This window comes from Saccostrea cucullata, unplaced genomic scaffold (genome assembly GCF_032062105.1).
Source record: "Saccostrea cucullata isolate Sc308-1 unplaced genomic scaffold, CSIRO_AGI_Scuc_v1 ctg202, whole genome shotgun sequence".
NCBI classification, from domain to species: Eukaryota; Metazoa; Mollusca; class Bivalvia; order Ostreida; family Ostreidae; genus Saccostrea; species Saccostrea cuccullata.
This window is the reverse complement of record NW_026927292.1, coordinates 176,511-201,465: the sequence shown is the minus strand read 5'-3', so window position 1 is coordinate 201,465 and position 24,955 is coordinate 176,511. Positions and strand designations below refer to the sequence as shown.

The window sequence follows — 24,955 nt, the reverse complement described above, 5'->3', positions numbered from 1 at the left end:
TGAAAGAAGATTTCCGTGTGATTGTGATTTGTCCACAGTTTGTTCGCTAGACATGACAAATGACAGTGAGTGGATAGGAAATCCTTTGATGGATACAAGGGATACGGGGAAAGGTGTGAAGATAGCATAGATGTTATCACAGGAATAATCAGGTGAGTTGTACTGAAAAGTTAAAGAGTGTGTATCATTGTTTTGTATGTTTAATTACAGAACTAAAAAAAAAAAAAAAAAAAAAAAAAAAAACCCCAAAAAAATAACCAAAAAAAAAAAAAAAAAAACAAAACAAAAAAAAAACAAAAAATGAATTCAAACAATGACCGAAAAATAAATCAAAGCAAATTAAAGACAGACATTTATCGCATACTTCTATAAATATTTGATATAATACCATGTACATTTGTATTTATGACCCTTATTGCAGTGGAAATTTGAAATTAAAACATTAGAGTCCATCAAATCCCACTGCTACTTGTACTGAGGGTCAGGTCACCCTCCAGTATGGGCCCTTCGTTTACATGTGTAAAGAAGAAACTATCTTCAACGATAGAAGCAGGTATTGTAGAACATGCACTTAGTCCTTATGCAGCACCTGTCCTTATCATACCTAAGAAGGATAAAAGTATCAGATTTTGTTTGGATAATCGGAGATTGAACAAGATAACCGTGTTCGATCCAGAACCTAGTAGAGTAGACGTACTTCACTTGCTCGAGTTAATACACTATTGTACATAAAGATAAAATATATTTGACAAGACTTTACATCTTTTCAAATTTGCTTTTACTGGGCAAGATGGCAAGTATCATTTTTAACCATCTGCCTTCCTTCACTAAAACGATCAATCCAATCATTAATTGAATTTATAGGAACTCATTTATCTCAATAAACTGTGTACAAATTATTATATGATACTGCAGAGGGATTTCTAAGATATACAATAAATTGTACAGTTGTTTGTTGAAAGAGTTCGACTGAGACAACCATTCTTCGTCACAAGTGACCTGCATAGTGACGTCATTTTCACATTGTGACGTCACAAACAAGGAGAAAAACTTTATTCAGCATATGATATTTATAGACCTTATGTCTGCCTATGTGTGTACCGAATTTCATTCTAATCTGAATTGTGGTTCTGTAGATATAGAGATAGTTCGCGAACTTTTTGATCACCCCTCGTACTTCAGAACTATTGGGCCAGGAAATATGAAACTTATGTGGAAGCATCCTCAGGCAGTGTAGATTCAAATTTGTTCAAATCATGACCCCCAGATGTAGGGCGGGGCCACAATGGTTGATGCAATTTTTACATAGGAATATATAGGAAAAAATCTTTTAAAATCTTCTTCTCCAAAACCATTGGGCCAACAAAGATGACACTCATGTGGAAGCATCCTAAGGTAGTGTAGTTTCAGGTTTGTTCACATCATGACCACCTGGGGTGGGTGGGGGGGGGGGGGTGGGCGCGTACAATAGCCGATCAAAGTTTTACATTTAAGAATACATAGGAAATAACACTTTAAAATCATCTTCGCAAGATCAGCAAAGCTATGATTAGTGATATTAATATGGAAATATCCTCAGTTATAGTTAATTCAAGTTTGTTCATATCATGACCCTAGGATTCTTCTCTGGTGTTTGACTAGATAGAATATTCAAAGTACATTTGTTGATATGTCTTATATATTTAGATGTAAGAGATTTAAAAGACCATACTTTTCTTTCCTCATTACAATTTTACAACTTTAAATAGAAATGGTAAGCTGCATTTGAAAACTAACAGGGACTATATTTTTGGCGGAATGGTGGCGTAGGAAAATATCTTTTCTGCCTCTCAAAATTATCATAGAACATTGAATTTAATAACAATTTTTACGCTATCAAACACTAGGCGAAATTTTCAAATGTAAGTTCAATTAATAATTAGGGACTAAAGTTTCAAAATATATCAAATAGATAAGATTTTCACACATACTAGAAGTATGTTAGCTTTTAAATGCTTCAAATCTAAGTACAGATCTTAGCCAAAAATCCGTGAAAGTGTTATTTCTCTCTTCGTAAACTATCAACATTTTAGTTGTTGTATCATTTTGTACCTTTATGTGACAACTGTCCTATATGAGAAAATAAGAAAAAGTCAAATATGGGAAGCATATAAAAATAACTAATAAATCCTAAAAAAAATAAGAAAAGTAGAGGAAATTCGGATTAGCAAATATCTATTTTATTTAAATTATTCATGTCACTTTGGTAATATCATCTTATAGGCCCTATATGGTAGTATCTTTTTATGCAAAAAGAAAAACATTCAATCATTTGAATTACAAGTAGGGATCGCATGATTGGAAAAAAGTATTTTTTTATTCTTAATGTCCAGGAAAAGGTAATGACATTGACCTGACCTTGCCTCTATAATTAACACAGGGCGAAAGACCACCTTTAAGCAATCGCTTAATGGTAGCTTAATGGTGACTTAATGGTGGCTTAAAGAAGTTAATTGCTTTAAGCCTCCATTAAGCCACCGTTAAGCTGCGACTTACAGGTGCTTAATGTCCAAACTTCATTAAGCTACCATTAAGCCACCTTTAAGCTGAGCTGAATGGTGACATAATGGTCAAATCTCATTAAACCACTTTTACCCATCTTATATTGAATCTTTGGGCTAAATTGTTAAGTTGTTTCAATATCAATTACGCAAAATGTATTTTAACTCATAATTTTGTCTCGATCGTCATTTCTATATAACATACTTGTCAACATGCATAAACTCTGGCACTGAGAACAAAGTTAGCTAATAGCCACAGGGGCTTGCTCCCGGTGTCTAATAAATATTCATTAAAAAAATAATTTACAGTAATAATAAAACAAGACGTTTTATCATTACCGTATATGATTTTTTTTTAAATGAATAATTATTAAATGCGTTATTTTATTATTAGTGCATGTGATTTTTTTTAATTATTAATTATTACACGTTGGGAGCAATCCCATGTGAAATATCTCTATTTTTCATTACCGAAAATCAATTTGTTCTAGTAATTAGAATTATCTTTATACAAGTACACAATATATATATTACTTGGAAAAAAGAAGGTATTTTTATTTCGTGTGTTAAAGGCAACATTCCGCTAAAGAATGCACACGAATAATTATAATGTCATGTTCTCATGAAAAAAAAATATCTGTCTTTTTTTTTGAGCGGGGGGGGGGGGGGGGGGGGGGCTACCGGTATAAAATGATTAGTTTTCAAAGTTTGACTTTTCATAATGAATAATTTGAATTAATTCGTGGTTAAATGTCATTATTTTTTTTTAATTTAATGCAGCAGTAAGTGACTGTCAAATAAAATAAAGTCGGTCTTCAATGATTGTTATTTCAAAATCGATTTTCAGAAGAACAGCCGATCAGATTAAACATGCCATCCGACCAGATTTATACACATTGGGAAAAGGGGTACATGTAAGATTAACATATTGACAGTGTACAGTATACTGACTGGTCAGACAATAGACCTGAATTAGGTGTGTCCACCGTCGTGGCTTAACTAACATGAAACTATACATACACAAGGTACACTGACAGATTTTGATCAATTATTTTTACAAAATTTAAATTTAACGCAAGCATATAACAAATGAAAAATTATGATTCATTGTAAAAGGACAATTATTTTGATACCCATTATGATACAAAAAGAATTTAAACTGAATATGATATTCTAAAACAAGTTTTTGTAAAGGTAACCAGGTAACTTTTACGGGGCGATTGTCACTAAATTTTAGACACAAAAACCGTAATATTCGCAGCATATTAAAAAAAGTAGAATCTGCTTTTGTTTCATCTTTCTTTTTCGGTGATAGATTTTTGTGTTTTATCTATAATTAATCTAATTTCAATCACGATTTAATGCTTACATGTATAAATCTTCGAATAACAGAGCGAAGAATTCATTACATCAATCTAATAGCCGATCGCGCGAACTCAACGGTTTAGAAATATTAATATGATATAAAAGCCTTTTAAAAAGATCCATAAATTTTTGATTAATTCATCTATTTAAGACTTTGGAAATGTTCAACAAAATAAATACTTTTACAAGTCCAAACAAATTTTGTGTAAAATATAGATTTAATATTTTCCTCTAGAATTACAAGCGGCGATAGCCTAATGGATAAGGCGTTGGCCATGTACGCTAAACTCATGGGTTGCGCCCTGTTTTGGGCGCTTTTTTGAAATTATTTTGAATTCCGTTCATTTTTCGTATTTTTACAAAATCAAGATATGTGTGAACTCGACATTTATGATCTGTGATAATAAATCACTATAAAAATAATTTTTCATCCACAAAAACAGTATTATCGACTGCGTAATGATGGATTAATGGTAGTTTAATGGAGTTTGGACAATAAGCACCTGTAAGTCTAGCTTAATGGTGGTCGAAAAGCTATCATTAAGGACCTGTAAGCCACCATTAAGCTACATTTAAGAACCCATTAAGGACTTTAAGATGGCTTAATTGTAACTTAATGGGAGTGTAAATGTTACTTAAAGGTGTTTAATGGTGACTGAAAGACAACTATTAAACCATCATTAAGGACCTATGAGCCACCATTAAACCAGGCTTAAAGGGTGTATTTCATCTTGTGTAAACGGTCAAATTTAATCTCACTGATACCATCACTTAGTGATATTGTCCTCTTGATTCTTTGAAAATCTCATTATTTTTTAAATACAAGAAATATGAGAAGAATCCTGCCTTAAGGACTTGTGACTGTTCAGAAATAGAAAGTGAAGCTATATTTGTTATCTTTAAGGCAAATATCTGCACGTATACTTTCCCCGTGATATTACCAAGATTTTTTTAGATTCTTGGTGCGTATGTTTTAAAAGTTCATTTTGCTTTGCTATTTTATTTGATTTCTCATACCAAGAAAAACGAAATAGAAGATATAAGAAGTGTGAGAAGGTAATATTATCAGGTAAGGGACCCAGAATTCTAAAATATCAACAAATAAAGCGCCTTTTAATCTGGTTGGTTATTAAACCTGGCTGAACAATAATCAAGATACATTCCTTCCATTTCCTTTCAAATAGATTTCTTTCAAGCGTAGTTATTAACATAATAAAAACACCATACACCTTTCACTATGAAAAGAATGTATTCGACTTGCCTTGTGTTTGCGTTAGGCGACGAATAATGGTCCTAATCAACAAAGATTTATAAAATTGCAATTCGTGGACTGCATTTAATATGCATCTATTACAGTTGTTGTTTAAATTGTGCTCTCGCATCCTTCTGTGGGACGTAGCTAGATCGGTCCTTCGGATGAGACCTGTACATTGAGGTTTACAGTAGTTTCTAGTAAGATACAAAATAACTACATGTATCCCTTGCTGTTAATGGCTCTGGGTGCAGATTTTTATCAGACCCCAACCGGTAAATGCTAACGTTTCGAAATGGGTGAAAAAATCTCAAGGGGAACGTTGAAAAACAAACAAAAAAGAAACAAACAAAATTGGCAAATCATATTTAAGCCTTGCTACTTTTTTTAAATTTGAAACATAAGTGGTGTTTAAATGTAAATGAAATGTCATTCTAGTACATAATTTCTACGATAGATCATTTTTAAATTTACGATCCGGAGATACATGTACCGTTAAATGTTAAAATTAATAACTTGCATTGTCTTTTATTTGTATCACCATGTCTTAAAATGTGTCTTTTCCAGGACAAACATACATTAACTAAACATAAAGTAACTGATATAACATGTATTGTACAAGCTTCCCGTTTCAAAACTTTCCTTAAATTGAGGGTGAACGCAACACAAGAGTATTTGTCTCTAGCGGGACATTAAAAATTAACTACATTTTGTAATGAAGAATTTTTCCCGCTCAAACGTTCTTTGAAAAATAAAGCACATAATTTTTTCTGTCCTTCTGTTACATGTAGTAAAAACACGTATCGACAAAGTATAAAGGAGATATAATTCGATTTGTATGATTCTACCTGAATTGATTTTAATTATCTAGTATACTAGAAAGCCTTCTGTTGCGAAGAAAAACCCCACATCGGCAAGATTTTTGTTATTATTTAGATACTCTTTTACGTTACTTCTATCCATTACTGTACAAGAACTCCCTATGTTTCAAGTATTTTTGAATACGATATGATAATGTAAATATATCATGTTGGCGTAAATTATCATCAAATTATATTAAGGCATTTGGGTATAATGTTAAAGGAGGAGGGACTCATTTTAAACTTATTTTTTTCAATTATAATATTTAAAATGCTTAAAATAATGCAATTCCAATTCTAGGTAAAAAATTAAACATCATTTCTTTGAATTACAAAGGAGATACAGAACTGAAAATCCTGCATTATGTAAACAAGGCTCGTGCCTTGTTTTTGTTTTCACAAAGAAAATATTCTCTAACTATACGATATTCAAATAATCACTAGAAATTGACCAATTGTATTCAAAGTAAACTCAGGATCACTAGAAATACCTTAGTAAAGTATTAATAAACATAAAAAATGAAAAAATAAAACTTGAAAATTTTCATCTGAAACTGTGTCCATGTTCCTTTAAAGATTCAACATAAAATTTAAAAGTTTCAGGAAATTAGATATCTAAAGTTTAATCATGGGTATATAATGTCAATGTTTTTAAATATAGTATTGAAGTATTGGCATATTATAGTTTAGTATCAACCCATTGTTACGCAGGTACAATAAAGCTTCCCAGAGAATATTGCAGTGTAGTCTGTGCATGCTCTAAACTATAAATGCATGATGTCATAATTGAAAATGACGTCAATGCACCGCAAACCTGTGCTGTAATGATTGGGAGAATATCATAAACATTCAACCGTATTTCAATCTGCAAATAAAGTTTTAAAAAACTAGTATATATATAAAAAAAACATGTCTGAATCTTTTCTAAAAACAAAATCTAATATATCGGAATAAATTAGATAACTTTATTTTTTTCTCTTTCTTAAAAGATAGTGTTTTCAAAATATGCATGAAAATATACGTTTGTTATTTGCCCTTTTTAGACGGTGGCTATTTATAGCCACAGGCTATTGCTGCTGGTCTGGGCTTATGAAAAAACAACATGTAAACACGCGGGGATCCTAGCGGCGATTTTTGCAGAGTCGAAATAATGAAAATAGACTTATTTCGATGATTGAAAATGAAATGTACATAGTTAACACATACTTTCAATTATTTTGAAGACATTTCGTTGATGGACATAAAGCTTATTTCCTTATATTTGCCGTTATCAATATTTCTCGCCTTATGAATATTCATTGTATTACACCGAACTACAAATAACTCGTACACCAACCGACTCGCATATTTGTATGCAAACTACAAAAGTCAATTCGTACATGATTTTTTCGTTTTTTTCTCTCATGTGCGAAAAGTAATTTCGTGCACATTGAATTAGTTTAGAATTATAATTATTCTCAGAAAATTTGATTGTTTCACTTTCTAACTCCAAAATCAAATAATTATAATTGCTAAACAACACAAGCGCGTTTGTTTCTTAAATACTCTTTTTGTGTTTCTTTTTTATTCTATAAAACTTAAGTAGTTTGTTGTAATTAAAACTTAAGTAGTTTATTGTAATTAAACTAAGTCTTTTGATTGTTTTCTAGTTAATTAATTTCTAGTATCTGTTTACAATACCACAGACATAAGAAAAACGAATACATGTACAAGAAGAAAAATAGAGACAGAAATATATATTTTTTTCTTCCTCTAGGTTTTTCTCGAAAAATAATCGGCGCCATAAGATGAAATTATTAGCAAGAATTTATTTATCATATTTTAGTGTATCTGAATTCTTTTGATAAAATATAGACAAAAATCAATATTTCATTATCGTGCTTTAATCAGGTCCAGTTCAAAGACTATTTATACCTACGTAGGTATTAATAGCTACCTAGGTATTTAAAGCTACCCAAAGTAGCTAAATTTACCTACTTTCTGCTTTATTTGCATTTTGTGGCCAAAGTAGGAACGGCGCAACATGGTAAGCACAAGATTTCTTGAAACAGTCACACGGATGATGAATATGACAAAAATTTGTCCCAAAAATGATTACTTCGTATATTATTAATTTTGCATAGAAACTAATGTAAAACTGTCAATTCAGGAAGTAATCATTTTTTGGCCAAAATTTTGTCGTATTCATCATTAGTGTGAACGTATAAAAAAAATGGTATTCATCATGTTGCGCCTTTTAGTCTTTTGGTCGCAAAATGCAGAAATTATATAAAGTAGGTAAAAATAGTTACTTTGGGTAGCTTTAAATACCTAGGTAGCTATTAATAGCTACGTAGGTAGAAATAGTCTTTGGACTGGACCTGTTAATGTCAAACGCATGATAAAAAAAACCCATTTTTTTTTAATTATACACGTCGAGTATTATTTCGAAATAAAAGTATGAAATAGATTTTGGTAAACATTATCAATTTTTTATTCACTATCTATTGTGTGGTCTATTGGAAAATTTCAGGGTAGTTGCTTAATTTTTGGCAGTTTACGAAGCATCCGGAATGGGAAAGTGGTAAACACAACACCCGAAAAATGGCGACGTTCGATGTCTTTTCTACGCACTGGAAAGCAGTTTTTTCATCTTTAGCGTAACCCTAACCCTAACCCTGGCGTACAAGGGAAATGGTAGTTTTCTTACCGAAATCGTTTTTTTTTTTATCAAATCCATGTGCATAACAAACAAAGAATAGCGAAAGACGATGTCAATGTTGACAGCTAATTAAAGATAGCACATTTAGTTGAATGATAGTAAAAAACATTGTCCTTAACTGAAATAAATCTTCACAAGGTTCCATTTGTGCGCGAGATTGGTTCCTAACTGTTATTTAAAGAATTAAGGGAACTCTATGCATCAGGGAAATTCCTTAATTTAAGTGGGAGTTATCTAACTTAGTTTTAGCAAAAAAGGAATCGTGACGCTGCTTTAGACACTTTGACATGACCTTCCCAGTGCCATAAGGCGACACAATAAATTTTATAAAATATCTTAAAATTTGTTTATTTATGTATATATCTATTTGAAGTTTGCTTTGTTTTTTTATGAAAAAAATTACTTAAGAGTAGAGAACATTTTAGATCACAGTGAGAATTCATAACACTTTACTTTTTAGTACAAATATATAAATTTATGAATTAAAATATATGTTCATGTATTTTGAAAAAATGAAATAAACTTTTATATTTTCTATATCATTTTACAAATTCTTACAACATTTTATTTTATTTAATGCCAGTCGCTATCTGACGTTGAGGGTTCGCTCTGAAAGTACGGACCTGGAGTCCATCCGTACGTCGCAGATTCGACTCCCAATGCGGGACATGGGGATCCTTACTTAATTCAAATTGATATCCCGTGTCACAGTAACATTTAGCAAGAAAAACATCCCTCGCTACTCAAAATTTATACTAGAGATGCTCTTTAAAAAAATAAAATCATTTATGCCACCGTCTTTCAGTACTCACAGTACTTTGATTTATACCCGTAGATAGATTGATTGATTGATTGATTGATTGATTGATTGTATATTGTTTAACGTCCCTCTTGAGAATTTTTCACTCATATGGAGACGTCACCGTATGCCGGTGAAGGGTTTCAAATTTAGACCTATACTCGGCACTTAGGGCCATTGAGCAGTGAGGGTTCTTTATCGTGCCAGCGCCTACCGTGACACGGGACCTACGTTTTTAAGGTCATATCTGAAAGACCCGTGACTTTGACTTCTAGTGCCGAGCGCTTGGCAAAGGAACAGTCACTACCTTTGTTTACGTCTTAGGTATGACGCGGCGCCGCGAACGAGAATCGAACCCGAACCTCCCGATCACGAAGCGAACGTTCTACCACTAGGCACCCGTAGATAGAAGCATAATTCATAATATGTGTATAAAATAACCTGACGCAGGTAATTAAAGAGGATTGATTTGAGGTCTCTTGTGAAAATTTGTTGCAGGAGTTTCCCCTGCGAGTGAATATTGTTTTTGAAAAATGTATGATGGTTTTGATTTTCAACAGATGTCGAAATTGCGTGGAAAATATCCTCGTATTTGCTGGTATGTTGAAGTTATTGTGAGATATTTTGTATTTTACCAGGGTAATAGTTTAATTTTTCCAAAGTACATTTCGGGTTATCAAGGTTAAAACGATTTTATTTACTTGACAAAAAGTTAAAAATAATTTTGTTATAGGTCTGCGCCGAAAGATCAATGTCAAGCACTTCAAAAAGGTAAAAATAACCCCGACAAGGTTTAGCCTTGGCAACTCTCTCTCTCTCTCTCTCTCTCTCTCTCTCTCTCTCTCTCTCTCTCTCTCTCTCTCTCTCTCTCTCTATATATATATATATATATATTGGCCGTATTTAGGTACACAACTTTTAAATAGAACTTAAAATCGACCTTGCAGTACATTGCCACGTTTTAAACGCATTTAAAGCTATGGGAAGCCTAAACAGTAGTGCATAATTATATTTGTATCCACAAATTTTCACTAGCAGACAATAAATCTCGTAATATGAAAAACCTTTCCGCAGTTAATTTTTATACGCCCGTCTTAAGACGGGACGTATTATGTTATAGGCTTCATGTCCGTCCGTCCGTCTAGCTGTCCGTCTGTCCATTCGTGTCCGGCTCATAACTTCAATACTATTAGGCCTAGGATTATCAAATTTTGTCAACTGATACTTCTTGGGTAGACGGTGTGTCGCGCACCAAAAGTACGTCGCTTTGACCTTAAATAAAGATGCTATGGCCAAATATGGAAAAATCCTGTCCAGCTCATAACTAGAAAACTATTAGACCTAGAGCTATCAAACTTGGCAAAAGAATACATCTTAGGTAGAAGGTGTGTCGCGACCTATTTCAAGGTCACTGTGACCTTTAATTTTAGTGAAATTTTTTTTAAAACTTAAGTTTTTTAAATTTTAAATTTCGTAATCCTAAAAATGTAGAAAATAGAGTTGTATCCTTATTAAAAAGTATTAAATCAAGTAAAAACTTATTTTTTCATCATATACTTTACAGCAATCTTAAACAAATTTCAGTGTTAATAAGAGGAATTCAGTTTGTCCCATGGGCATAATTATCAAGCACTGGTCAGGAAGAATTTTGATAGCAGAAAGTTGCATGTCAAATTAGAGAGAAATTAATGAGTTTAGAGTGAGGAGGTTTGGTGTTATCCCTTGGGTATTGGGCAAATGGACAGCCAGCTTAGCTGTTAGATTAAAAATAGCTCTTGGTGGCTAGCTATCTAAGTTTTAAAATGAATTTGATAAAAAGTAATTAAAACTTATTTTATATTGCATAATAAACTAATAATCTGATATTATATAATATTAATTAATTAAAAACTAACTTTATGGGGTGGGGTTGAATCAGCATGCCTACTTGACCATATGAATGAAATATAAAACCTGTCTGGCATTAAATCTAAAAAGAAATCATGGAGTATTTTATATGTTTTAAAAGTGTTTTAGGATAAAAAGTGCAGATCCATTAATATTTAGGGAGTAATGAGTAGACAAGCATCCAGTCAAAGATAAAGTAATGAGTTCAATGTAGGAAGGCTATCTGATCGAGCGCTGCCTTATCTGTCTTTGGGGATTAGACAGAAGAACTGCTGGTCATAGCAAATGTCATTTGATGGCCAGCCCTTCTTTTCAAAATTAATTTGGCATAGATTAAGTTGTTAAGACTAATTTGATATTGTTTATTATGATGGCCGGCATTTGACAAAGTTTAACACAAACAGTATAGAAATTTGTCAGTTATGTAATATTTGTTATAATTATGCTTACAGCACAGGGGATGGATAAAGAAATATTTTTTTTTTAAAATGGAAAAATCATGGAAATCTTAGAATCAGGTTGAAGTGATTTTAAACTGTTAAAGATAATTGTGTAATATTTTGACGGGCGTATCATGCTGTGGCGTGGCACTTTATTTGTTGTTTGAACCACTAAAGAAAACATTAGAATTTAAGTTGAGTGAATATGTCATTTATTGACCAGAAAAATTCAAAATTGAACAAAAGCACATGAAATTTACAATGACGTACAATTATGAAATTATAGCTGGGATAAGGACAAATGATGTTAAAAAAACCTTCTATATAAAACATTTTATGAAACAAAATTTTATTCACCAGATGAAGGTTATTCATAGGGAAGTTGAGGCTTTACATATTTTCAGTCTTCTGCAATAAAGTTTAAATTGTTTTTTACTTAAGATTTATTTTCTCCATTAATTTATTGATCAAAGAATGCACTGGATTTACTCGTCTCAGCAATAAATGTACAGCAACAATAAAACAACGAATACAAAACATCCAATTGTTTACTGATAGGACAAGACTGTTCTAAGATTTTCTAAAATTTTATGAAAATTAGCTGCATCATCTTAAGTAATCCGACATACCTCTGTTGACTACATAGAGGAAAAAAAAAATATCAGCTTACCATTTAAAATGAGAGTTGTTTAAAGGCCCTTGAAGATCATATTTCTCTATACTGACGTGTTTTTATAGCCCCTAAGTAAACGGGACTTAAGTTTGATATAGCAATGATATCAAATATGTTGAACATATATGAAGAAGAATTTGCACTGACTTAAGTTTCGGATTTCCGTTATTTGTTTATTAAGGTAAGAAATTGTGCTCTTAATTTTACACCTAAAATCCTTGATTAAGTTCAATAAATAATTGAATTAATTAATGATCATATTATTGTATGTTTGTTTTTGTCTAAATCAGATCGAGAGGTACAGGCGCTTTCGTCTATTTGGTAACCTACGGGGGTTGTTCGAAAAGTTCGTGGAAAGATGCCATTTAATAAATACTATGAAGTCTATATGAACATTTTTAAGGAACATTAAACAACAAAATTTAAAGAAATGTTGAAAAATTTAGCTTGATACTTTAAATATTTATCAGATTATCCGAAAATAAAAATAAATACATGATATGATCACAGGCACAGTCGCCATTTAGTTTCAAAACCCATTGTTTCTCGAGGTCCGCATTTTCCACCTCATACACTTATCTTGATGAGATTCCATGGAGTTGATTTTATTAAAGATTTAAACTAGTCTCATTTATTTGATTGTACAATGTCACGAGGAGCTGATTAAATGCATATAATTTGATTGTAAAAAATGAAATAATGAATTAACGGGATTTTTCGATGACAATTGCTCAAATAATTTTTTTCCAGTCACCATTAGGTAGAAACACGTTATTTTCAAGGTTGCGCTACCTGGACAAACCATTGCTTTCAAAAACATGTTTCAAGATAAAAATATTAATTCTATGCAAATTTTCCCATTAAATATAAAAGCAACAAATTTATCCGATTTATTCTTTATTAGCTTTTTCTGAGTTAAAATCATTGCGTAAGAACTACATTTAAATATGTAAATAATTGATATCCATGTATTTAAATTAAAAACTACCAATTGTAAATCTAATGACAAAATAGGTTTGATCTGTTACTTGAGGTACCGTGTGCATTGAGCTTAAAAAATCCCGGCATCCTAAATTAAATAATAAACAAGTCCATGATTACTCTTGGAGACCCGAAATAAATGTCATGTCAAAAGTTGAAAAAATAGGTCACAATGGCGTTATGTCATCAAGAATTATGGAAAGAATGACCATGTATATGAGAAACCAAAATGTAGAATAGTACAAAAGCACTATTTTTTAAAGTTTTAACGTGGTATAAAGGAGTTACAAATAAGATATATGTACCTCAAAGCCTATCGGGTTAACGTAAAAAAAGAAGACATGAATTCGTACATGAATAGGAAATATTATGAAAAAGAAAAATAAATAAGACGTACATAAAAATACATAAAAAGTGTTTTTCCTCTCACTCTCTTTCTCTTTTTTTCACTAAATTAAATTTTTTTCCCTATCACATTGGTCAAATTGTTCTGTAAATACATTAAAGAATAATGTGGATTCAACAAATGAGCTTGAGCATAAAACAACTGTATTTCAAATATTATTTCAAACATTTTTTCTCACTTGTTCGAATACATTATAATAAAAGATATAGTAATTAACGTGCAACAAAATTAACATTACTATGATGGAAAATAATTATATTCTGCATGAATGATAATATAAAATCACGCTTCTATTTATAAACTGTATTAGAATGTGCACTTTTACATTTAATAAAAGTAACTGTCCTAGATTTTGTAAATTCCAAGTTCTACATTGTGACCCGATCCTGTATTAACTAGGTATACAAAACATTCAAGTATAGGTACAGTGTAGTATTGCTCAATAAATATTGAACATATCATTGCCTTTGGAAATTACGATCAGATCATTTCAGGTGACACAGAACAGTTGTGGCACACCATTGATGTATATGTAAAAACTCAAGCTTTTTATTATTGAAAATACATTCGCTATCGCAACGGCATTTCGTTTTTAAGTTCTTTTGTTTAAATATTACAGATGTTGTTATAATAATTTTCTAAATATTTAGGACGACAGCAATTTTATTTTGTTTTGAATTATTATTAAACTCGTCACATGATATGACGGTCACCTGATTTAAGCAGTTAAACAGCAATATTGAGGTCACATAAATTCAGTACATTTCGACAGGATGGCAGCACTTTTAATATAATAGCTAAACATTTGTAGTGTTTATGTGTTCAAACTTATTAGGATCCTACGATGTCTATGAACGTATACCCTTGCACTAATGCGATTTTAGTAGGATCTTTACAAAGCCTTTGAATGTACATGTACCTGGAAAAGTACAGCAATATCTGTTAGATAGGAATATTCATAATAATAATAGAAATTGCATTGCATTGATTGTCGTCCCAAATATCTCCAAAAATATCCTATTGAATCAAAAAGTACACTTTTATAAGGAAAATATTTCTTCACTTGACTGTTACTTTATATACACTATGCCATGCTTTACGAAATAAAATCACATCGACAGGTTCACAGTTCAGCGATCATTGATTTGTTAACATTATACCCTTTTATATAGGAGTTAAATGGTGGTAAACAGCCTGTTATTTGTAAATCAAAATGCAGTTTAATTCTTTTACATTTAAATTAGCAAAGTATCTAATCTTTTGGTATTTTATAGAAATGCAGATTTATGTCATGTCAAACATGTACTGGTAGTATACCTTTCTAGTACAAATTAGGCCTCACTTTCTTTTCTAAACGTACTTCGGAGGTTTTGGGCATAATGTGAATGCTTCAAGACTATGAATATTATTTGTTGCCGTGTTCTCTGCTGATCTCCCTTTACAGGTGCACAGAAAAAAAAACTCACGATTGAAGGTTACCTGTGTTAAACGACCTTCTTTACGATAGCCAGTTTTTATAAAGTCTCATAAAGCTCTTGTGGTTTACACAAATACACACTACACTTATTGCCATATTTATAAATAAGAAAAACGTGTTGGATAAGACTAAATTAAATACACATGCGCTGCTTAAATTGTACATTTAACCTGTACACAAACGCAATGCTTAGTTACGAACAACATATTATAAAGAAAATTGTACCCCGTATCTTGAAATTCAAATGCTTATGTGTTGTCATATACAGCAATCAAATTAAACAAAATGTACATGCTAAAGGGAGAAGGGTGGTGATGGGGTGTATTAGGGCAACATGATATATGAATGATACATAGAAAATAACACAGATAATATTATATACAACTTAGTCTGGTCTCAGAAAAGTTGGACCATTACACAAAACGAACTACAAAGAAAACCCTGTAAGTGATACTGGGTACAAGTCAAATGGCTGATTAATTGTTTTACGTCGTATTCTTATAGTTTTCACCGATATAAAAACATAACCATACATCTGTGAAGGACTTCAATCTCTGATTTTTGCACAGCACTCAGAGCAGTGTTTTTTTTTTTTTTTTAAGTTTTCATCCGGTCTCATTCGAAGGACCCGTAAATTTTACTTTAAAGTGCCAATCGCATGACAGAGGAAAAGTTTTATCAGCCAAGGTCCGTCGCGGTCGAGATTTGAACTCATGTCCTAGCGATCACGAAGCTATAGGGAACAATAATAACAATCAATGCTGGATGCAAACATGTGAGAAAGGTAAAAGCGCACTCCTGTCTGGACTGTGTCCAAATCTAACTTGCATGCATTGGCTGGATTTAAGGTCCAGTGAGGTACAGCGAAATATATTTACATATGTACAATAATAACAGGTTTAGAAGTAGACCACACAGGATATATACATGGCATATAAAATGCATTCACAAAAAGAACAAGGTACAATTTCAATACAAATAAAACCTTGTATTTTTCTAAAATATGAAAGTGATATAAGAAATTAAAATTCATTATCTCTGATTCATAGGAATTTCATGAAGTAAGACTACACAAATCATTTTTCTCATATGACCTCCTAAATGCTTATTCTGACGTCATTAACTTGTTCATTTTCCCGTATGTTCTTAAAAAAGTTGCAGAAGACATCAATTTTCAGTGAGATTTTTTTTCAGAAAACACACTCTACCACCGTTGCCCACAAAAAAATTGAGATATGTGATTTTTCAAAGCAGCTTACATAATATATCAAAAAATGGAAGTGGGCGAGGTGGCAGACACTATTTCTTAAAGGAAAATAAGCACAGAAATGAGTCATTTTGAAGTTTTTCTGCATTAAACTTAAAAATGTACCAAATTAATGACGTCATATTTCTAGAACGGCGTTCCTTCATGCCATATTCTTTAATGATTTATCATATTCATTAACTCAACTCTTGTTAAAGCCTATTCTTTGATGGGATGAATTTAATGTGATACATGTTAACAGGTAACTCTTTATTATTATCAATATTTTTTTCTTTAATTTAATGACTTTAAAAACTAAATACATATACAATTTGTTAAGCCCACTTGGTATAAGTGAAAATATGGAGTAATCATCAAAACAGAAGAAAAAACTAATTTGTCGATATATATATATATATATATATATATATATATATATATATATATATATATATATATATATATATATATATATATATATATATATATATATATAGACACATACTGTAAACATGGAACCTGGAGTTGTACAATGTATACAAGGATTTGGGTGGTAAGAACAAATTCAAAAATGCCAATCAATTTTTCCCTTACTAAAAGTATAATAGTTAACCATAATTTTTCTTTGATTTGCATTTTAAAGTTTGCCATTGATAATAGAGAAGTTTAGTCACACGTTTTGGGACATACTTGTGATGTTACAAATTGTTGTGTTCTTCGAAATCATGACATCAAATCGGAAGTGTACCTAAATGTTTAGAACGTGTAATACACTGTCTACACATACGACATAAACGTGTAAAGTCATCGATTAAAATCTTTATTTCCTGATTCAGTTGATTGATTTTTATGCTATAAAACAAAATCACTATCTAAACATTTTTAAGGTATGATGATTCGATGAGTCCATCAAAGTATTTGTATTTTAATCAACGAAAAATTAAACTGATGCCATATTTATGTTTATATAGCCTGTTTATTTTGAACACAGGATTCATTCGAAGAAGACCTGCCAATGCACCAAATAAAAATCTTGGCGGTGATTTTTCCCTTAATATTATGTTTATTAAACATATTTTAACACATCTATAGGTATTCTTTTTTTCTTCATATGCATGTAAAATTTTTTTTTTTCATAAAATGACACCCACAGGCACTAGTGACATAACAAAATATAAACCCTTGCCATAATTTATTGGTAGTATGTGTAATTTCAAGTGTTTGTGGGGATTGATTTTCTTTAAGTTCCCAAGAAATGCAAAGTTAATGTATTTAACAGCGTGTTATTAGGCATTTATTTTTCTTTCGTAATAACGTGAAAACAAAAACAGAAGAGGAAGAAAAAGGTGTTGAATTGATTTTCAATGTATCGCATCGTGTACAAGTGAAACTGAAGTTAGCATCTAAACAAAATACATTTCAAATTCATGCGTTATGTACTTTAAAATTATATTTGTTATTCATTAAGATTTACAAAATCGTACTTTAAATCTTGGCCAAACAGGTGAATTGTGATATCACATCTATAAATTACATACAACTTTTGTACACGTGATTTATTTAGATTTTTTCATAGTAGTTACACATTAAAAGTTCTTAATAAATATTTACAGGACATTTTGAAGAAAAACAAATATAAGATCTTTTTCACGCTCAGAATTATTGAGCGAAAATGATTTTAATCGAATGAAAAAAAAAAAAAAAAAAAAAAAAAAAAACAAATTATAATACTTGTTCTCCCGGCGCGCTAAGAATATAATAATATATCCCACCTTCTTTATACATACATATTAATGAAATTAAAAGTTATCTTTTAAAAAATATTTCTAAATGTCTGAATATAAATAAATACAGGAAACTTCAAGACCAAGAGAGAGAGAGAGAGAGAGAGAGAGAGAGAGAGAGAGAGAGAGAGAGAGAGAGAGAGAGAGAGAGAGAGAGAGAGAGAGAGAGATCCTAACTGTATTAACTCTCATCATTAGTCTAGTTTTTAATAACAAAGCCAGATGACTTTTTCTTACATTTCCATGAGTCTTCCTCCCGATCCCGTACTTGAATTGTTTTCTAAAAGCTTGCTGCAATTTTTTTTTTCAAAAACATACAGGAAGACGTACATGTACATGTAATTTTTTTCATTCCCAATTAAAAAAATCAATACTTTTAATGTGAATTTTAAATAATTCAAAGGAACACATAAATAGAGAATTCAAAATGGAAATAAAATTATTGAACAATGGGCACGTATATATTTTTTGTACTGTTTGTATCTTGAAATGATACATTTTTACAAAACCAACTATTTTTCTTCTCTCCTCTTTTTGTCGGTAAAAATTGAAATACCAATTATTGATTTCCTTTTTTACGCATTGACTGATGTATTTACCCTATTTATTTACCCATGGGCCTTAAATAATGGTATAAAGAACTACAGAAAATGAATATGTAAATACTCATGTGTCATTCTACGTGGAAAATTAAAATATATAATTTATTAATTGCTTTATTAAAAAATAGAAAGAAAATAAATATATAAATATAAAATACAACCCGGAGAATTAAATAAATATAAAATAATATTTTAATTATCATAATAGATTTACACTGTAACTTTACACGTTTTGCTTGTATGTACAACATTTGGATTTATATTGGAGTAAATCAACACGTTTGATCTTTCATCCCAATCGAAAGATCAATATGCTATTTTTATTGGTTGATGCGCTGATTGGTTAATCGCTAATACTGATTGACAACTCTGTAAAGAAATACCGAATGCGCATTCGCTCTCTGGGACCGCTACTGAAATTGGGGTCCTCTTCAGGTTCGCTTGCGGTCCGCTCCGGGTTCGCTTTCTGTTAGGATGTGTTCGGTCGGTACTGTACTGGTAGTTTTTCCCTTTTAAACTGGCACTTGTAAAGATATAGAGCAAACGCAAATTTCAGCCAAAAAAAAGGCCAGAAAAAGGGGGGCCAGTGTGTGACTTGTATTTTGGTTTTAACAGAGTATTGATGTATTAAATATTATGCCATGCCTCCTTTCTAAAGGTAATTATGATTGAGCCTTTATATTTTATCGTTTTCGAAAGGTTTTCTGTTGGGATGCCCCCCCCCCCCTTCCACAATGTGCAAAAAGTGGTCTTTTTTGTCGTCAATCTTCATGACTGCGTCCATTTTTCGAATAATGCAGAATTCAAAGCTCGACCTGTAGAGGTACTAGAAAACAAAATATTTAAAGCGCTTAACTGCAGTGAGATGACAATACATATAATAATTTTTCATTGTATATGATATCTATGACATGTATAGGTATAAATTTAAGTTCACCTGTAATTTGTCTAAATTTTAAAATAATAAATACAATGCCGATCAATTCATTTACTGTACTCTCCAATCACAAAATTTGCATACGTACACGTGTACGTATAACTAAATCATATTATGGACCTTTACGTCGAATATACCCTGTACGTTAAAAGTTTTCCGTACACGTTGTAACGTCACTCGTAACTTAACATCTCTATGACGTAAGATAAATCTCCTGCTATAATTATTAAGAACGTCTATTTTATTCCTCAGGTAAAATTTTAGCACAAGCTCATGGCAAGACTTTTACGTAAGTATCTTTAATCATATGATTTCAAATTTACTGTATTTTATGTAGAAGATGCAGCCTTGCAATCAATATAAAAATATTCAAATACATGTATTTTACTATGAAGCTTCACCTCATTCGAATAACTCATCTTGTTTCATCAAACATTTTATTAAAACAAATGTATTGCTTTATCATTTAATAATATCACAGTGTGTAAGTTACACTGATATCTTTCAATGTTTTAAACATGTATATGCATCTAATATTGAAGCTGAGATTCAACTTCCTCAAGAATCGGTGTTTGTCAGCCCAGGTAGCAGCATTGTACTTAAGGCTATATGGGATCAAATCAATTTTCAAGGACAGGCGACATGGATGCGATGCATCAACAATAATTTTATAAACATAGAGGCACACAAAGGCTCAAAATATCATGAACATTCCTGTTCGAGAAATACAAATACGTTTGAGCTGATGATAAATGATGTAAACGCTTCTGATGAGGGTGTATACAAAATACGCATAAATCTATCAATGGGAACGGTAGAAAGCAAAGTGCTATCTTTATATATATTAGATGGTAAGTGTAAATAAAAAAAAAATAAAATTATTATACAAGTATATAAGTATTATTACGAAATGTTAGAAAAATAATATTAAATAAAGAAGATGAATGTTCATATTTTTCATGTACAATGGTAAGTCTTAAGTTCTTTTAAGATTGATCAGGTGTAAGAAAAACACAATGTCAAGGCTGTATTTGCCTCCAAATGGAAAAGTGCATTGCTGAAAAATACGCAAGCCTGATTTAAACGTCAATGCTTTACATATTAAAGTATGTTTAGTCTGTAAAATTATGAAGTCCCCTGTATTTAGTTGGAATTGCAGCACTTACTTATTATAACACGTATGCGTCTGGTGTTAAAAACACAGAAAAAATAAATCTATAATTATTTTTCGTGAAGTAGTTCAGAATTTTATTTCATTAGATATTGAAAAAAATGGAAAAAATAAAAAAAAAAAATAAAAACACCATGCTAAAAATGTTCATGATCTGTTCCTATATTAAAATGTAAGACATTTCATATTGCATAACATAACCATATGCTTTTTCTTAAATTTGACCTATATATACATCTATATATATTGTGTAGATTATAAATTTTATAGAGATTGCTAAGAAATCTCAATGTAAATCATTTTTTAAAATTTATGTTATGCATATAACACAAAGCAAAGTCTACAAAGAACAAAATGGTTAGAAAAAAAAGTATTTGGTTCTCATTTTTCAGATATCAATGTACTCGGAAAAGAAGAACTGAATTTCCTGCGCTACAGAGAATGCAACACAATTGCAAAAGAAGCTCTTCAAATGACGTTTGATAGGTATCTTGATCAAAGTGGTACAGATTTCACAACCCATCTTGCCACACACAAAAGTCTTCTAAATTCTAAAAACTCCAAAGCAAAGCTAAATCCTAATCAACTCAAAGTTCTTTATCCAAGTAAGTAACTTCGTATGATAATCTCAATCTACAGTCGTATTTGCATTAATGCTTCTGATTCTCAATGCATTATTTTATGTCAAAAACACTTACTGTAAATAAACAAAAAGTATACCTAAAACACTTTCAGGTGATGGTTCACTTGTTTCCAAAAAGAATCTTGATATTTCACTTCTCTACAAATTGTTGCGTAACACGACAAACATAACAAAACCAAGCAATAATTGGAATGCTAAGCCATCGCTGGATAGCATCGGCGAGGGAGATGATGTTGAACGAATACATTTATATAGAAATTCCATTGCTCATAAAGAAGAAAACCTAATTCTTTCTGACATCGAGTTTGAACAAAAATGGTTCGATCTGACATCGGTAATATCTTAACTACATTCATTTTAACTTTAAATGCTTCTACGAAACTAACACCTGCAATTATTTTTATTCGTGAAGAAAATATTATTAGATGGGCCAAATTTTATATATATTATTTGATTTGCTTATAAAGAGCTAAAGTCAAAAAGTATCAAAATTGGCCTGATTTCAAAATAGGGAAACTTTGCCTGTGAACATGCATAGAGTTAAAAAAAAAAAAAAAAAAAACAAAACAAAACAAAACAAACAAACAAACAAACGAACAAGCAAACAAAGAAAAAAAAAGCACACACACAAACAAACAAAAAAACTTTTTTTTCAATATCTCTTACGAGGGTCATTCAAAAGGTTCCTAGACATTTGTCCTAACTTTTTTTAATTAACGTCATGTTATATCCAAATTTGGTACACATATTTTAATAATAGATTAGAATAATTTGAGCAAAAAAAATGAAATGTATATTCATATTTATAAAAATTGCAAAAGATTTAGAATAGTAACAATGGGGTCACGGATCACTGTCAAAATTGAGTAATTTACTAATTTTCCCTTTATAGTATTTACAGCCATACCTCTAATAAATGGAGCTGAAACGAAATAAAATTTACACGTTTAAATTAAGTATTGCTGTATTAATTAACACGGTATCTGGTTAAGTAATATGTCGCTCCATTTTAAAGATATCAGTTTCTAAATACACATGGACTTGATTAAAAAAGGCAAAAATCCGAGACGTTGGAGGACGTCACAGAGCAGCGAGTAGCAATACAATTGTACTTTGCATTCGGGAATCTTCTTTTAAAATAAAAAAAAAATCTTTATAAACCAGGATCTGTATAAAAAATAAGCTATGTATTTGTACAATTTCATAAATCATAATTCTATTCTTTATACTGAAGAAAAATGACAATTGTGCTTTGTGTCAATGAAAAATATTAAAACATCTGCTTATATATTGATATATTCGAAATGAAATAAGATTTTTATAATATTTTCTTGTGAAATGCAATAGCAATATACTCGTATTATTGTACAGAAAATAAAAAAAAATGACTTGAAATCTTTGTATGCACAGTTAAAGGTGTGTAGACAAACGAGTTTATTTCTTGATTAATTTAGTTTTAAATTATTTCTTTTTAATAATCCACTGCACTGCGCTCGACCAGTCACCATTAACCGGTTTATTTACTGGCAACACAAGTTTATATCCGTTTCATGTTGTCGCTTTGTGAAGAATTTCATTACTCACGTTATCGATATAATTTAATAGATTCTTATAAGTATTTGAACATTACGGAATATTATATTCGCCTGTCAGTTTACAGGCTATTTGATCCCTTCCTGAGGAATATGTAATTTAAATCGATATTTATTTACTATATTTAAATTTTAATTCTCATAAACGGTTAATAGTGACTGGTCGAGCAAAGCATTATATATATGATAATTTTTTGTTATGGGATTTCAGGCAATCGATAGACTAAGTAAAGGGACTTTAAGGAATCAGTTTTGCCTGTTGAGAAACAAAAAATTCCAGCAAGGGAATATCACAATGGAGAGGTTTTATCGAAAACAACACGTCTTGGGTAATTTTCTGGTTTCTATTTTAAAATATTGTTTTTTTTTAATATCATTTCATTTTTTTTTTACTATGAAATCATTGTCAATTCTCTCTCTTATATTTAATTTATCAAATATTTTACATCTCAAAAAAAAATATCATATAATGCTTTGTTATACCCTTATAATTATCTTTATCTATCACGAATAAACGTCCAACAAAAGAAATGTTTATTACATCGGTCTAACAACTTCACAATTGACCGGCCTAACTGTGAAACATCAGTTTTGTAAGACCACAACATAACTGCTTTAACAAAACAACTTATCATATCATACACTTATCGGTGACACGGAATTAGGCAAAGTTTAGATTTAACAAATCATACGTTGCCCTTATACCCAGTCAATAACCGTAAAAAAATCTTCTTTTTTTTGGGGGGGGGGGGGGGGGCTCCAAAAGTATATGGGACATCAGTGTCTGTAAAAATGACAAAAAAAGCTCACAATATTTTTACTCTTTTGATTATGCTTAAGTAGTCCAATTATTCTTTTGAAAATGCAAAAAAATAATCATGATACATTTATGAGATTAAATCAATGTTTCGATTAGGGTGAGTTAACCATGCATCGGACACATACCTTGCTTCGGACAACTTTAGGCATTAAATTCTCTTTCAACTTCAGAGTTTTGTATATTTATTTGTTTCTGACTTGAAGCTGGGGATTTAAATTTTTTGATAATACCAATTTTTAGTTAATATTATCTTTTGATAAAAATACCCCGAGAATGGCCTTCAAGTTACGTCATATTTTACATCATCAAAGGGGAATAATCAAAGAATTAAGATTTTGATATTTTTAGAGTTATCGTTCTTTCAATTCGACTTCCACGGAACGTGTCGGACTTGGGTGAATTTTGTCAGGGATGGGTAATTCTACATAAATTATAAAGAAATTTCACTCACTGTTTGTTTAATTCTTAGAGCTGGTTTTACGAGTATACTCATTTCACCGTACATCGGACACAAATTAACCATGCATCGGACACTTTCTGATGCAAAGTTTATCCCCGCCATATTCATACAGAACCAAACTGACACCTGTTTTTTGAGGAAATAGAAAATAAAAACTCTAAATTTAGAGTCAAAATACAAGTTATCGATATTTACGTCTAGAATCTGACTCAATTAATTTCTACAAACCAGAGTATTTGAACTCATGAGAAAAAGGTGCGAGTTACCGCATTACAAGCATTTAAAGCCTATCTTTGGCAGATTAAGGGATCTTGAATCT

At 31.0% G+C, this 24,955-nt stretch overlaps 1 protein-coding gene across 1 annotated transcript in view; it reads left to right on the top strand.

The window, feature by feature from the left end:
• The window catches only part of LOC134273969 (uncharacterized), a 120,235-nt gene that overhangs the window by 91,159 nt on the left and 4,121 nt on the right, over nt 1–24,955 (top strand). Inside the window, exons 2-6 of the mRNA XM_062756196.1 lie at nt 20,203–20,239; nt 20,493–20,801; nt 21,514–21,726; nt 21,857–22,098; nt 23,568–23,685. Of these exons, the coding sequence (XP_062612180.1) occupies nt 20,224–20,239; nt 20,493–20,801; nt 21,514–21,726; nt 21,857–22,098; nt 23,568–23,685 (898 nt within the window). The 5' untranslated portion in view covers nt 20,203–20,223. The remainder of the gene's footprint in view (nt 1–20,202; nt 20,240–20,492; nt 20,802–21,513; nt 21,727–21,856; nt 22,099–23,567; nt 23,686–24,955) is intronic.